Raw genomic sequence first — 13688 nt, 5'->3', positions numbered from 1 at the left:
AGCCGTGTGACCTCGCTGTGGCCCGGGTGTGAGCGCCTATGTGACCTCGCTGTGGCCCGGGCGTGAGCGGCTGTGTGACCTCGCTGTGGCCCGGGCGTGAGCGGCTGTGTGACCTCGCTGTGGCCTGGGTGTGTGAGCGGCTGTGTGACCTCCCTCCCTGTGGCCCAGGTGTGAGCGGCTGTGTGACCTCGCTGTGGCCCGGGTGTGAGCGGCTGTGTGACCTCGCTGTGGCCCGGGCGTGAGCGCCTGTGTGACCTCGCTCGCTGTGGCCCGGGTCTGAAGAAGCCCAGCACCCCACCGCTCACACAGCCCCAGCCCCCGTGCAGCAGAGAGCGCCCCAAGTCCGGCTCACAGACCGCAGGCATCAGTGCACTGAACGTCACCCCATGGAGCTCTAGCACCCCCACGGGTCCGTCTTCAGCAGTGCTGTCCCCACTGCCAATCGGTCAGCAGCAGGCCATCGGTCACCAGGCTGTCAGCTGGCCAGGCCCCAACGTACCCCTCCCATCCTTAACCGGGGAAGGGGGGAATGGCAGACGCCTCCCCCGCGTGGACACTCACGCTCTCCAGCCCGCGGGCCAGCTCGAACAGGAGTGCCAGCGACTCCCCGGCCGCGATCCTCACGTTCACGTCGTCGGAGGACAGGAGACCCGGCAGCTTGCGGAAGTGCCTAGAAAAGGGCCGGTCGTCACCACGGGAAGGCAAACCTTACGTCCGGAAATGCGTTTGTAAGATCTGAAACTGCAAACACCTACACCTCCAGCTTGCTCTTCACCTCGCTGACGGGGCAGATGGTCAGCAGGAAGGTCCAGGCCAGCAGCGCGCCCACGTGCAGCGCCGTGCCGGGCCCGCTGTCCTTGTCGGCGACGTAGGCCTTGCTGAAGACGCCCTCCAGACACTCCAGCGCGGAGTACAGCTCCTGCGGCACAAACACGACCGAGGGTGGTCACCTCGAATCAGGGCCGTGGGGGAACAGGGGTCAAAGGCTGCTACTTACGGTGATGTCCTCTGTGGCAACAAAGCAGCAGACACCAAAGCAGGTGGCACACTAAGGAGACAAAGAATAGACAGGCATTGACAGCTGTCATTTCCTTATTGATCCTACATCTTCCCGCTGCTGTGATTCAAAGTGAAACTGTTCTCTGCTACACGACTACAGTAGGTCCAAGCATAGTGAAAGGGAAGGACTGCAGGATCAGAACTAGAACTGGGTGGTCTCGGCCCACGCTCCGCCCAAAGCCAGCGCACGCTTCAGGAAGGCCGCCCACTTCTCCTGGCCGGACCTCGTCCGTTCAACAGGTCGCTTCAGAACTCACCTCCAGCTCCGAGACAGATGAAACTCGGAGAGTTGAGATCAAGAAAGCTACTCTCCCTTGAAAAACCTTTAAAACATTAAGCTTGCTACAGATTTTTTAAGATTTTAAAGTCATTTATATTGATTTGTTTTAATGTAGAGTCTACTACAAAAATGTCTTTAAAAAATTAGCTTCCAAAAAATAAGCAACGAAGAGCAGAAACCTCATAAAATTTACCTAACCCTCCTCACACTTCTCACCTACATAAAGCAGCATCTCACTAACTCAGTCTGCTTATTTTGGAACACGCTGGAAAGAGGCTGGGACTTCCCGTGTGCGCGTGTGTGGCCAGACCACCAAGGCGAGCTCGCCTAAGAGAACCGGTCAGATACAACACTGTATACAGTCTGCTCGCAACAACAACGGGCCAGCAATTCAGAACGTCGGGCTGACAGATCAATCACGGAAGAGCGGGTCTTGGGATCTGTGAGACTTCCCTCTTCCCCCGCATGTTGTCACCAAACTGTCCCAAGTTCCTCAAACACTGCACCTTTCCTGTCACCATTCACGCCCACAGTGGCCGCCCAGATGACCAATACATTCGAAACCCAGACTTACGGTCTGCCTGGCCTGGACGCTCGCCGCCCCGTCACAAATGATCTTCCTCAGGACCGGTCCGAGAGCCTTTAGCACCTCCTCACTCTCGATGCCGGGGCCCAGCTGGACGCACAGCACGGACGCCAAGGCCGCGGCGGCCCGCTGCTCCTCACTCTTCCCTGTGGGGAGGCGGGCACAGCGCAACCAGGTGCTGTCAGGTGACCAGCCTATGGAGGCGGCGATCCCCCAAATCTGTCCAATCTCCAAACACGCCCACCCCCCAGGAAGCCCAGACGCCACAGGAAGTGCTCTGGGCTCTGGCACAGCTATGACCCTCGTGTGGCTAAAGGACTCACTCAGACTCTGGGCGCCGACTTCGCTGGCATCCTGGACCCACCCCTTCTCTGCCCAGGGACCTCCCTCTAATTCCTCTCCTGCCTGTAGGATTTCCTCCCCTGTGCAGCCGAGGCCAGCACCCGTGTAAAGGGGGCGCTGTCACAGGTCGGCAGAAGGCGTGCCAGGCCGACGCAACCTTCCTAGCGCTCCCTGCTCTCCCAGACCAGCGCTCCAGCACCCAACTCCCGCTCCCAAAGGTTTCAGGCGTGGACGGCCCACGGGGAAGAAAGTCAACCTTCAGGGTGCCCCCAATAAGAGATTTAAAATGAAGCACTCTTCAAAACCACGGAAAATACATTAACGTGAAGATAAACGTCAAGTTAACTCTCTTGAGGACTGTATATACTCTGAAGGATCTGGGCCAAACTTTGAATTTGTTACCTGTTAAATTTAAAATGTATAAAGTATGCAGCCGGGATGGAATGTTTAAAGGTCACCGTTTCAAGCTACTTTATTATAGGAAGACAGTTTCCAGGGAAATACCTTCAGCAGAGCCATTGCAGTATCCCAGAAGAGTGGTCTCTGCTAGCCACGGGGGCACTAACAAAGCTCCCTAACCTCCGCCTGGTCCCTGTCCAGGGAGCTCTTTAGTCTGCACCACTGGGGGAGGGGGGACGGGACGAGGGACCTAAAGCCACTGGCACCCCCCAACAGGGATGTGTGTGCGTCCCCCCCCTCCCCCCCGCGCTCGGGCCAGAGACGGCTGTTACTCAGGGCACACTGCTAGAAGGTATTCCCACGATGCTCTTACTTCACAAAATCCTTAAGGGGGCCCAAATTGTTTTTCTTTCCGGTGGTTCCTAAAACTGAAGGGTCTAGTAATACTAGACTTAATCTTTAAGGCCTTTCTTTATTCTTTTTGTTTTATAATTTTTAATTTTCCTTTTTTTTTTTTTTTTAAGAGAAAGGGACAGACAGACGGGAAGGGAGAGATGAGAAGCATCAATTCTTCGTTGTGGCACCTTAGTTGTTCATCGACTGCTTTCTCATATGTCTTGACCAGGGGGCTCCAGTCAAGCCAGAGACCTGGGTCCTCAGCGTCCCAGGCCGACACTCTCCACTGTGCCGTGCCTGGTCAGTCAAGGCGGCTCTTCAGTGACACCGTGGTTGACGTCAGGAAGCCTGCTGACAAGCTTTCTCATACACACGACGAGGGCCATCACCCCAGTCCTCCCTAGTTTCACACTGTTTCCCACAGAAAGCGTCTCACAAGCCTGACCTTGAGCCTGAACAAGCACAGCACACTCTGCACAGTGAGAGTGCCGTCCGTACAGGCCAGCCGGCCTTCCAGGCCAGTGACAGTGACAGCGACCCCGCCAGGAAGGGGCGCAGGCCGCCTCGGCTCTGGGCCGGGACGCAGGAGGACGGTACCTTTCTTCAGACAGCGCTCGACGCTGTCGGTCAGAGTCATCCTCCTCTCCAGGATGAACTCACACAGCATCTTGGACGCCAGTGCGCTCTTAATACCTTCCAGAGCTGCCTGCCGCGTCTTCGCGCTGTTTGAGACAGAAAGACGTGGTAAAGGTCCAGCTGGCGTGTGCCATCCGTGACTTTTCAAAACGTCACTTCTTTCCCTTCCATTTTTTTAAAATTTTTATTTACTTATTTATTTTTTACAGAGACAGAGAGAGAGTCAGAGAGAGGGATAGACAGGGACAGACAGACAGGAATGGAGAGAGATGAGAAGCATCAATCATTAGTTTTTCATTGCGCGTTGCGACACCTTAGTTGTTCATTGATTGCTTTCTCGTATGTGCCTTGACTGTGGGCCTTCAGCAAACCAAGTGACCCCTTGCTCGAGCCAGCGACCTTGGGTCCAAGCTGGTGAGCTTTTTGCTCAAACCAGATGAGCCCGCACTCAAGCTGGCGACCTTGGGGTCTCAAACCAGGGTCCTCTGCATCCCAGTCCGACGCTCTATCCACTGAGCCACCGCCTGGTCAGGCCCCTTCCATTTTTTGTTTATAAAGTTTTAAATCTAATGGTCATCAAACGCTAAACAGTTTTCAAGTACAATTTTCATCTACCACTCGCGCTACGACACAAGACTTCACACGGCTCTGTATCACAGCTCCCTCCCGTTTCTAGTTCAATAACAGCTTTAATTGATGTGCAAGACCCGTTCTCCATGTCACACCGACAGCTTCTCCATTTAGAGCAGATGCATTGTCTCTGCCACGACCGAGGCCTGGGGCGGTCTGCACCTTGGGGCTCCCTCACAGCACTAGCTCCCAGTCACACTGTCTCTACCACGACCGAGGCCTGGCACCCACCCGGTCTGCACCTTGGGGCTCCCTCACAGCACCAGCTCCCAGTCGCACTGTCTCTACCACGACCGAGGCCTGGAGCCCACCCGGTCTGCACCTTAGGGCTTCCTCACAGCACCAGCTCCCAGTCACACTGTCTCTACCACGACCGAGGCCTGGAGCCCACCCGGTCTGCACCTTAGGGCTTCCTCACAGCACCAGCTCCCAGTCACACTGTCTCTACCACGACCGAGGCCTGGAGCCCACCCGGTCTGCACCTTAGGGCTCCCTCACAGCACCAGCTCCCAGTCACACTGTCTCTACCACGACCGAGGCCTGGAGCCCACCCGGTCTGCACCTTGGGGCTCCCTCACAGCACCAGCTCCCAGTCACACTGTCTCTACCACGACCGAGGCCTGGGGCGGTCTGCACCTTGGGGCTCCCTCACAGCACCAGCTCCTAGTCTGCACCTTGGGGCTCCCTCACAGCACCAGCTCCCAGTCACACTGTCTCTACCACGACCGAGGCCTGGCACCCACCCGGTCTGCACCTTGGGGCTTCCTCACAGCACCAGGTCCCAGTCTGCACCTTGGGGCTCCCTCACAGCACCAGCTCCCAGTCACACTGTCTCTACCACGACCGAGGCCTGGGGCCCAGTCTGCACCTTGGGGCTCCCTCACAGCACCAGCTCCCAGTCTGCACCTTGGGGCTCCCTCACAGCACCAGCTCCCAGTCAGCCCGAGCTACTGGGCAGGGGGGCAGCCACTCAGCTTGGATACTTTCCATGTCTGCAACCAAAGTGGTGAACAAGAGGCTTCAAGGGACCTTTAGTTACTCTTTCTAGTTGAAGATTACCTTTTAATTCAACAAATCCATCCCAGCGATAATCAAATACAGCTCCGTGCTTTTATGCTAGGACAATGAATGACTCATCGAGTCCATTACTCTCAGTTCTGTGGCACGTTTCTGCCCACATCAAAAGTCCGAAGAAACAAGAAATGTTTAAACATCTAAAGTAAACAAGCCAGGCTTTAAAAATAGCACACTGCTGAATCAGAGAACTGCCCGCGCCCCACCCACGGGGGCTGACGGAGGAACCCAGACAGAGCGGCCCCCCACCTCCTACCTCTTATCCAGGGTCAGGTCAATGAGTCCCTTCAGCTTGTACTCCAAGTCTTCCTGGTTTCCTTCCTCATCCAGGACTTCAGGTCCTGAGGAATGACAGAAATCGACCCACAGCTGTCACTTACGTAGGAAAAAGGCAGAGCGGGAGGAGGACCAGTACACCTTGGTACCAGAACTCCTCAGGAAGCATCCGTTTACTTCAAGTTGCAAATCAGAACGTAAAAGTCGTACCATCCTCAGCGAAACTGGAAGGATCGCTGTAACCACTGCAGTGGCTCATCGTCTCGATGGACGCGTCCTCGTCACTGAACGGCTGGACGTTCCGCTGCTGGCTACCTGTCAGGCCAACGGAGGTGGAGGTCAAGCAATCTGCCGCCACAAACGCAGATACTTAGCTCGAAATTTTAGGATTTACCCAGGAGAAATCCAGTCCTAAAAACCCAACATTTATTTAAGAACAAGCGATGATCATATTATAAGAGGAACACACTTCACCTCAATATGCATGTCAGAGCATCAACAACACACAATATACATCGGCTTCAGAAATACATCACTCATTCAACGGGTAGCTCCGGTTTACAAAAACTTGTATCACAGATGAAAAAGCTACTTCCAAACCATGACCGCAAATCATGAAGACAATGGACATAGACCCAGAAATAAAGGATGATGTCACAGACCATCGTAAGACTAAGATATTTTCCAACAAGTATGACCGGGCTTAGGAAACAACTAATGCATGGGTTTTTAGGTTATACACGACTCATGTGAAAGGAACTTTAAGGAGTTACAGGATAGTTTTACAGACAATGTGAATTGAGAGGGAAAAGAAAAGCTTAAAATGGAAGTTTTGGTATTTGATACAACATGAAAGCCTGTTAGATAAATCACCTGTAAAGAAAGGTTCCAACATCAGCAACAGCTTAAATATATCAGTGCTATCAACTAAAAAATAAAATCTCCTTTTTAAACTAGGATCTTTGTCAACTTCATTAACCTAAGTAATAAATTCATGTTCCTCGTCACTGTTTTTTGTAGGAATTACCTAATAACAGGATTGCCAAGTCATAAATTACATTGAGCAATAGTTAAAGTAAGTTCCAAATTATGCCCAAAGTGACCTTGAGTCACCTGATTTAACTCAGAGCCCATTTCCTTATCAGTAAAACTGAGGATTGTCAAATATCCTTAGGTCCCTATGTTCCAGAAATTCGTGACATTTACTATCGCAAGATAAGCTTTTATAAAAATCTTCTAAGTGTAAGCCTGTTGTTATAGGGTTGTTTATTTTAAAATGGGGGTTCTCTCTTTTTTAAATCAAAACAGAGAAGAGAATTTAGCAGATTAGATTTTTATATCAAAAGGAAGCAAGCAGTCTTCAAACTTGCTTACTATCCTGAAGGGAATAAAATCTGCCAATCAAAGTAGTAAAGCATGGCAATGAAGCCAAGATCCCCAAACTTCTTAATCAGGGTGCTGAGGACACGAACAAACAGAGACCGATGACATCATTCTCTATTTCTGGGTCTCTCTTCATTTGTTTTCATGATCTGAAGTCATGGCAACAGTTGAGTCATGGGATTGACTTTTACTAACATTTACTCACCATTCCATTTACAATGTGCATATTCAGCCTATTTCTACACTGTCGAGAATATTCCTACGCAGGATCTATCTGCTCCCTTCTCTCAGTCTCAGTGATTTCTCAAAACTTAAAAGAAAGAAAAGAAAATTATTAAAGAACCCTGTATGGCCCTGCCCAGGGGGGGGCGCTCAGTTGGTCAGAGTGTCGTCCCAGGTATGCCTGGGCTGTGGGTTCGATCAATCCAGTCAAGGGCACATACAAGAAGTAACCAATGAGACCCTGGTTGGTTGGCTCAGCGGTAGAGCATTGGCTGGTGTGTGGAAGTCCCGGGTTTGACTCCCGGTGAGGGCACCCAGGAGAGGTGCCCATCTGCTTCTCCACTCTTCCCCCTCTCCTTTCTCTCTATCTCTCTCTTCCCCTCCTGCAGCCAAGGCTCCAATGGAGCAAAGTTGGCCTCAGGCGCTAGAATGGCTCTGGTTGCAATGGAGCAAAGGCCCAGATGGGCAGAGCATCGCCCCCTGGTGGGCATGCCGGGTGGATCCCGGTCAAGTGCATGCGGGAGTCTCTCTGCCTCCCCCCTTCTCACTTCAGAAAAATACAAAGAGAAGACGTAACCATGAGTGCACAACTAAGTGGAACAGATAGATGTTTCTCTCTTTAAAATCAATCAATAAAATTTTTTTAAAATCCTGTATAAATTCCTAATATCTAAGTCAGCTTCACCCATCTCGTGGTCCGAAGTGCCATCGACGAGGAGGAACTCTAGACACAGAATCCTTGCTTCTTCGAGGGCTTACTGACTAACAAGGTTTTGTTCTTTCTAAAAATGCTCTCTTCAAATTAAGTGCTATTACAAGCATGTACACCTGTATTAGGGGTCAATTTTATTGCCTTCCTACAGCCTCCATTTGGAAATATCCATTAAAGTAACAGAGGTTGGTTATTTTCTGGTTGTACATAAGGCAAAGACTTAGCAAATTCCCATGTAAAATTCACAGTCTTTTCCAAATTCTTACATATTCTAAAATACAGTGTTTAGGAATACCTTTTCTACTAAAAAATAATCAAGAAGGCAACAGCAGTAAGACTGGTAAAAAGGCCAGGAACTGAGTGAAAAGTAAAACGCCACCACCACCCCCCAACTGCCACCTGAAGTTATTCTGTTAAATACCAGGAAGGAAGGAGGCCCAAAAGGAAGCTCAGGAGCGAAAACAGGATTGTTTGAGACTCAAGGAGGCCATCGGCAATCACTTTACAATATCCAAATGGTTTTACTCTAGCTTGCAACTTCTTCATCGTTGGTTCCATCCATAAAGGGTCAATTTGCCCAGAACTGAAGAGGTATCCTCAGTTCACACACGGAGCAAGCAGGTGCCACAACACACTACTTAATGTATTTTACATTTTGATGATCAAGAAGAACACACTCCGGGAACCCCAAGGGCATCCAATCCAAATAAAGAGCGAGAGAAAGAAAAGAGGGAATCTGCATTTATAAACAACCCATTCCGATCGCCAACGACGAAATGTTCAGGACTCAAGCACAAATTTCAGCGCTGCTGGAAACCTACGGGGAAGCTTTTGCAACGTCAGCTCCCAACCATCTCTTGTCTGATGAACAAAAGTAGTTCATTCTGAGAATCTGAGTGGCATCTGGGTTGACAATCAGGAACCGCCTCATAACTAGAAGCGTTTCCTATGTGACAGTGTGAGGATATTCCAACACTTCCATATCTCAAAAATAGTTACTAAAATAGATGATCCACCTCCCCCACCTCCCCAGTTTGCTCTAAAATACTCTGAGTTCAGCGTGCTGGCTCTATGGCTTTCTGCTTAAAGTCCTTTCTGTCCCGACTGTGTAATCAGCAGCAGAGGAGCGTGAATTCCAGCGAAGCACCGGCCCATCCAGGAAAAGCTTCCCCTTTGCAGGGAGGACAGACACCCCAAACTTTTGGCCAGTTGCAACCTGAGCTCCCCTCCACCGCCTGTCCCGGGCTCGGGGCAGAGAGCCTGCAGCACAAAGGAGAACGTGGCATCTGCCCCGGGGCGGGAGGTCGCCTCCCCGGGTCGCCGTGGGGCGGGGGGTGCAGCGAGGGTGGGCACTTCGCCCGGCCAGGTGGCCACGCGGGACGCGCGAGGACGGAGCGGAAGGGGGCGCCCATGTGGCCCGGACCGCGTGACGCGGGAGCCGGTCCAAACCCGGCGGACGTTTGGCATTCCCGAGAACTCCATGTTGCAGCGGGGAGTCCAAGGCCACGCGTGACTGACAGCACGGAGGGCGCTCCGAGCTCCGCCGCACTCTCAGTCGCGGAGAGCTCTAGAGCGGGCACCGGCCTCTGAGGACAGTGGCCCTCCCGCCGGGCCGCGAGTCACCCTGACCGCAATCCGCTCTCGGGGCCCAAGGTCCCGTTCGCCCCCTCCCTGCCCCCACAGCCACTGCCCCAGAGTCCGGTTCACATGCCAGACCCAAATCGCGAGAGGAGCGGTCACCGGGGCACGCTGGGAATCGTAGTCCGCCAGCCTAGCCCGGAGCCCCGCCGACGCACACGTCGGGGGTAGAAAGAACTACAACTCCCACAGTGCCCCGGGGCGGCACAGACTCGCTAGCCCGGCCGGCAACCGGGAGACCGGCGGCGAGGATACCCGCTTACCTGCCGTCGCCGCCGTCGCCGCCGCAGCCGCCCCTGAGCCGCCGCCGCCACTGCCACTGCCACCGCGGTGGGCAGTGTTCCGCTTCCTATTCTTCGGCATCGTGGGACGCCCGGTGCCGCCCAGACTCGGAGCTCAGCGAGGATCAGCCGATGGAGCTGCACTTTTTACTCGTGCGTCGGTGCGGCGGGCGGCTGAGAGGCGAGGCTTCGGCTAACAACAGGGGCGAGAAGCGGCGTGGGTAAAAGCGGGCGCTGGTGGCTGCAGAAATCTCCGTGAAGAGCTGTGATCGGAAACGATACATGTTTCTCTCTAGCGCGGGAGCTAAGGCGGGGCGGACGAGGCCACGGCGCCTTAAGTAGCAAGACGGCCGCCTGTTGTCACCAGGTGGGCGGGACTCGAACTCCCGCTAGCCAATCCCCGTGCCTCTCCCCGCGGGAGCCCCGCTCGGCGGGGCCGGGACGCGGACTACAGCTCCCAGGCCGCAAGTCTCCCAGCGGCGCCCCAGGAGCGAGTCCTCGTGCCGCACTCGCCTCTGGGAAATGTAGTACTTCCAGGGGCGTCTCCTGCCCGCGCCTCCAGCGGGCTTTTCCACCCGGTGCTGCCCTCTCGTGACCCCGCCCCTGCTTCCGGGTGCGCCCGGCTCGGCCTGCGCTGGCGGCGGACAAGGGTGATGAGCCATGGGACTGCTATGCCCGCTGACGACAGCCGGCTCCCGGGCGGCAGCTGCGCGACCAGCTGGCCCTTCTTTCTCCGGCGGCGTCTTTACCTTTCCCCTCCTTCCCTGCGGCCTCTGCCCATGGCCACCCCCCGCCTTGGGGGCGTTTCCGTGGCTGTCGCCGGTGAATTAGGTGAGGGATCACCACCGGCACCTGTAATGGACCCGTGGTTCGGGGCTGCCTCGTCGTGCACCTCGTGTATCGCTCGTGTCCTAGACGAGACAGACCTGGCGATTCGGTGTCACGGGCTCGACCCGCCAGATAGAAAGAAGGTCGGGTTCAAGGTTCGTTTCTGGGAACGCAACGGCTGGTAAAACAGACTTGAGCTATAAATACCACTAATCTCAGTGCTTTGTCGTGTGTTTTTCCCCCTCCAAGGCGCTCCTAGACCTCTGTCTTCCGTGTTACATTTGTCATGCGTTTAGGACCTGTTATTAAATTCGTGGTATTAGACTCAGGACAAGCCAGACTCACTGACTCACCTCCATGCAGGTGACTCGTCCCCCACTCCTCCTGTCACCTGAGCTCTTTCTTTCCGTATTAGCGTTTCAACTGCCTGCAGCACGTTTGCTCCAGAAGGTTCCAGGGCCCCCAACCCTCTTCCTGTCCTCCCACTGTGTTCACAGTGCTGCTCTCCTCCCGAGCGTCCGAATTCAAAACCCCAAGTCCACACGTGGTTCCCCGCTCTGTTGACCACCACCTGCCCCCCCGCCGCCACGGGAACAATCAGTTTTTACATTACAGCTCTTCCATTCAAGTCCTGGCCCCTTACCGCGCACGGCCTCAGGTCATGCCTGGGAGTTTCAAGCGATCTCCCAATTACATCACCAACGTTTCACACGCGATGACGCTGCCAGATTTATTTTACTAATTCACATGATTTAATAGTTGCTCACACTCCTCCCTGGGTTCCCCGTCACCCATCTATTGGAGGCCGGTCCTCGCAGCCTGGCCCGGACCCCTTGGCAGCTGCGTCCTTCTCTGCTTCCCCGAACGCGCCCTGTGCGGCGGCCGCACTGCGCGCTCGATCCAGTACACAGCTCTGCCCCCCGCTGTGCACGCACGAGGCCCCGTGTTCTTGTCCTGTCCTTCCTCCCGTCTTCACCTGGCAGACTCTGACCCGCCCCTGAGCTCTGGCCACCTCCTTCGTGGGGCCCGCAGCCGGGACTGTTTCTTCGGCTCAGGAGTCTTCACACTCTTAGAACAACACTAGGTTGGCACCTGCTGCCTCCGCGCGGCCGGCACAGCCTGTTCAGAGATACTGTTCCGAGGGCAGCTTTTCCGGGCTGCTTTTCCTCGGGTTAGTCTTGAAGCGGCAGGTGAACTGCCCAGAGCGAGTACAGCAGAGAGGGATGCACAGGGTCCCCATTGTGTCCCTTGTACCCTTCCTTCCTTCCCAGGACTGTGGTGGCCTCAGTGGCCTCGGCTAACTGAGCCAAATGACCCCGGGGGGGGGGGGGCAGAAGAGGCTACAGCTATACTGTTTATAACCCAAGGCTCTTTATCGTGGGGAAACAACTAAGGCAATACTCCGCCTGCTCTGTGAGCCCCACCACCCAGGTTTACTGTCCAGGGGCCAGGCCTCCTGGCTCAGCTTGCCTGCATTCAGGGCACAGCCCTGTTACCTGCATCCACTCCCGGCCAGCCTAGCTGGGGCTACCCCATCGTATACATACTGGCTCTACATTTACTTGTGAACATGCCTGTCATCTCACGAGGCTGTCGACTCCCTGAGAACCTTGTTTCACCGTCTCGATCCCCCATGCCACGTAAAGAAGTATGATCTGTCATCCTAGACAGCCTGTGTGAAGTGAATGTTTCAGAAACACTGTGGATTAGGTTTTTCTGGGTCATGAAACAGGAGCAACATTACCCAAATGAAGTGTGACTTTCAGTATCAGGAACTCGGAGAGGTACTTTTGGTAAAATCATCTGAACTGTCTTTTTTATGTTTACAGTCTAACTCCAGATCAGTACAAATGCAGAAAGATGTTGACTTGGGGTGGTGAACACACAATGCAATATATAGGTGATGTATTGTAGAATTGTGCACCTGAAACCTCTATTTTTTTTATTAACCAATGTCACCCTGATAAGTTCAATTAAAAAAAAAATACAGAAATATTTGGCTATAGACCTCATAAGACAGTGGTCCTTAACTGAATATATTGGTTTTGCAACATATTTGAAGAAATTAGAACACTCCCAACAATATTAGTGAGTCACCAAATGACTAGAAAGACCAGGAGGGAAGGGAAGCAGGACAAAGCCAAGCTTTGCTTCTGTACTCAGGAAAGAGCCCCTTCCCCAGGGACTTCTGCCTCCACCACCCTGGCCAGACTTGTCACATGACCCCTATCCACAAGGGAGTCTAGAAGATAAGGATTTGTCGCGGGGCTCACTGAGGGTCAAACCTAAGGCTCTGTTGATAAGAATAAAGGGGAGGTCATGGATATAAGGTAGGCAACATGCTGTGTCCACTTCCTGTGCCGTGAGGCAGAGTTCTCCCGGGCCCAAAGAAAGATCACCTGTTTGTCATCAACCTCCCATTATGACATGCCTCTTACCTCCTAGGAAGTGGAATCTTCCTCCTGTGAAACGTAACCTACTCAGATCAACATCCCACCTAACAGATATCGCCATCATGGTAATGATGTTACAAACATACATTTCACAGTAACGTGAGTTTGTGGACACACGTGAGCGGAGTTCTAACCTCTCATGGGGTGTGTGTGTGTATATCGAGGACTTTGGTTCAAGAACAAGTAATACAAATAAGGCTCGGTATTCGAACCTCCCTCGAGACAGAAACACGAAAGGATTTCTTCTAGTCACTCCAGTCATGGGTCCCTTGAGGCGCCTTGCATAGCGGTAAGCAGAAGAAAATGTCTCCCAGGTCCTCCATCGAAGAGTCGCCTCTCGGCACTGATGACACAGTCCCTTCCTTCCTGTCGCATGGAGCCCCCAGAAGTCTCCGAGTTCACCATGCTCCAGCTTCTGGGCCTCACACAGCGCTGGTCTCCATCTTCTCTCCTGCGTCTCTTCTCATCCACGAGTCTCCTCAGCCAACTCCAA

General features: G+C 53.5%; 2 protein-coding genes across 3 annotated transcripts in view; both read right to left on the bottom strand.

Annotated features, from left to right (window-relative positions):
• Positions 1-13688, bottom strand: part of IFRD1 (interferon related developmental regulator 1) — a 37919-nt gene that overhangs the window by 11708 nt on the left and 12523 nt on the right. The window contains exons 1-8 of one of the 2 annotated variants that reach the window (XM_066238346.1): positions 9897-10136; positions 5889-5993; positions 5659-5743; positions 3660-3784; positions 1914-2071; positions 998-1048; positions 756-919; positions 562-670 (exon numbers count right to left, since the gene is read on the bottom strand). In XM_066238346.1, the coding sequence (XP_066094443.1) occupies positions 562-670; positions 756-919; positions 998-1048; positions 1914-2071; positions 3660-3784; positions 5659-5743; positions 5889-5993; positions 9897-9996 (897 nt within the window). In that variant the 5' untranslated portion in view covers positions 9997-10136. Of the gene's footprint in view, positions 1-561; positions 671-755; positions 920-997; positions 1049-1913; positions 2072-3659; positions 3785-5658; positions 5744-5888; positions 5994-9896; positions 10137-13688 lie in introns of those variants that run through there. The other variant, XM_066238347.1, reaches the window with a different exon arrangement.
• On the bottom strand, positions 10040-10960 carry LOC136310161 (uncharacterized). The gene has a single exon (XM_066238348.1). It carries the CDS (start codon positions 10196-10198, stop codon positions 10040-10042), a length of 159 nt encoding a protein of 52 aa, XP_066094445.1. The 5' UTR covers positions 10199-10960.

This window comes from Saccopteryx bilineata, chromosome 7 (genome assembly GCF_036850765.1).
Source record: "Saccopteryx bilineata isolate mSacBil1 chromosome 7, mSacBil1_pri_phased_curated, whole genome shotgun sequence".
Lineage (NCBI taxonomy): Eukaryota > Metazoa > Chordata > Mammalia > Chiroptera > Emballonuridae > Saccopteryx > Saccopteryx bilineata.
This window is presented reverse-complemented; position numbering and strand designations above follow the sequence as displayed.

Bases quoted from the DNA above. Each gene is read 5' to 3' on its own strand.
- LOC136310161 (XM_066238348.1), bottom strand. From the start codon at position 10,198: ATGTATCGTTTCCGATCACAGCTCTTCACGGAGATTTCTGCAGCCACC.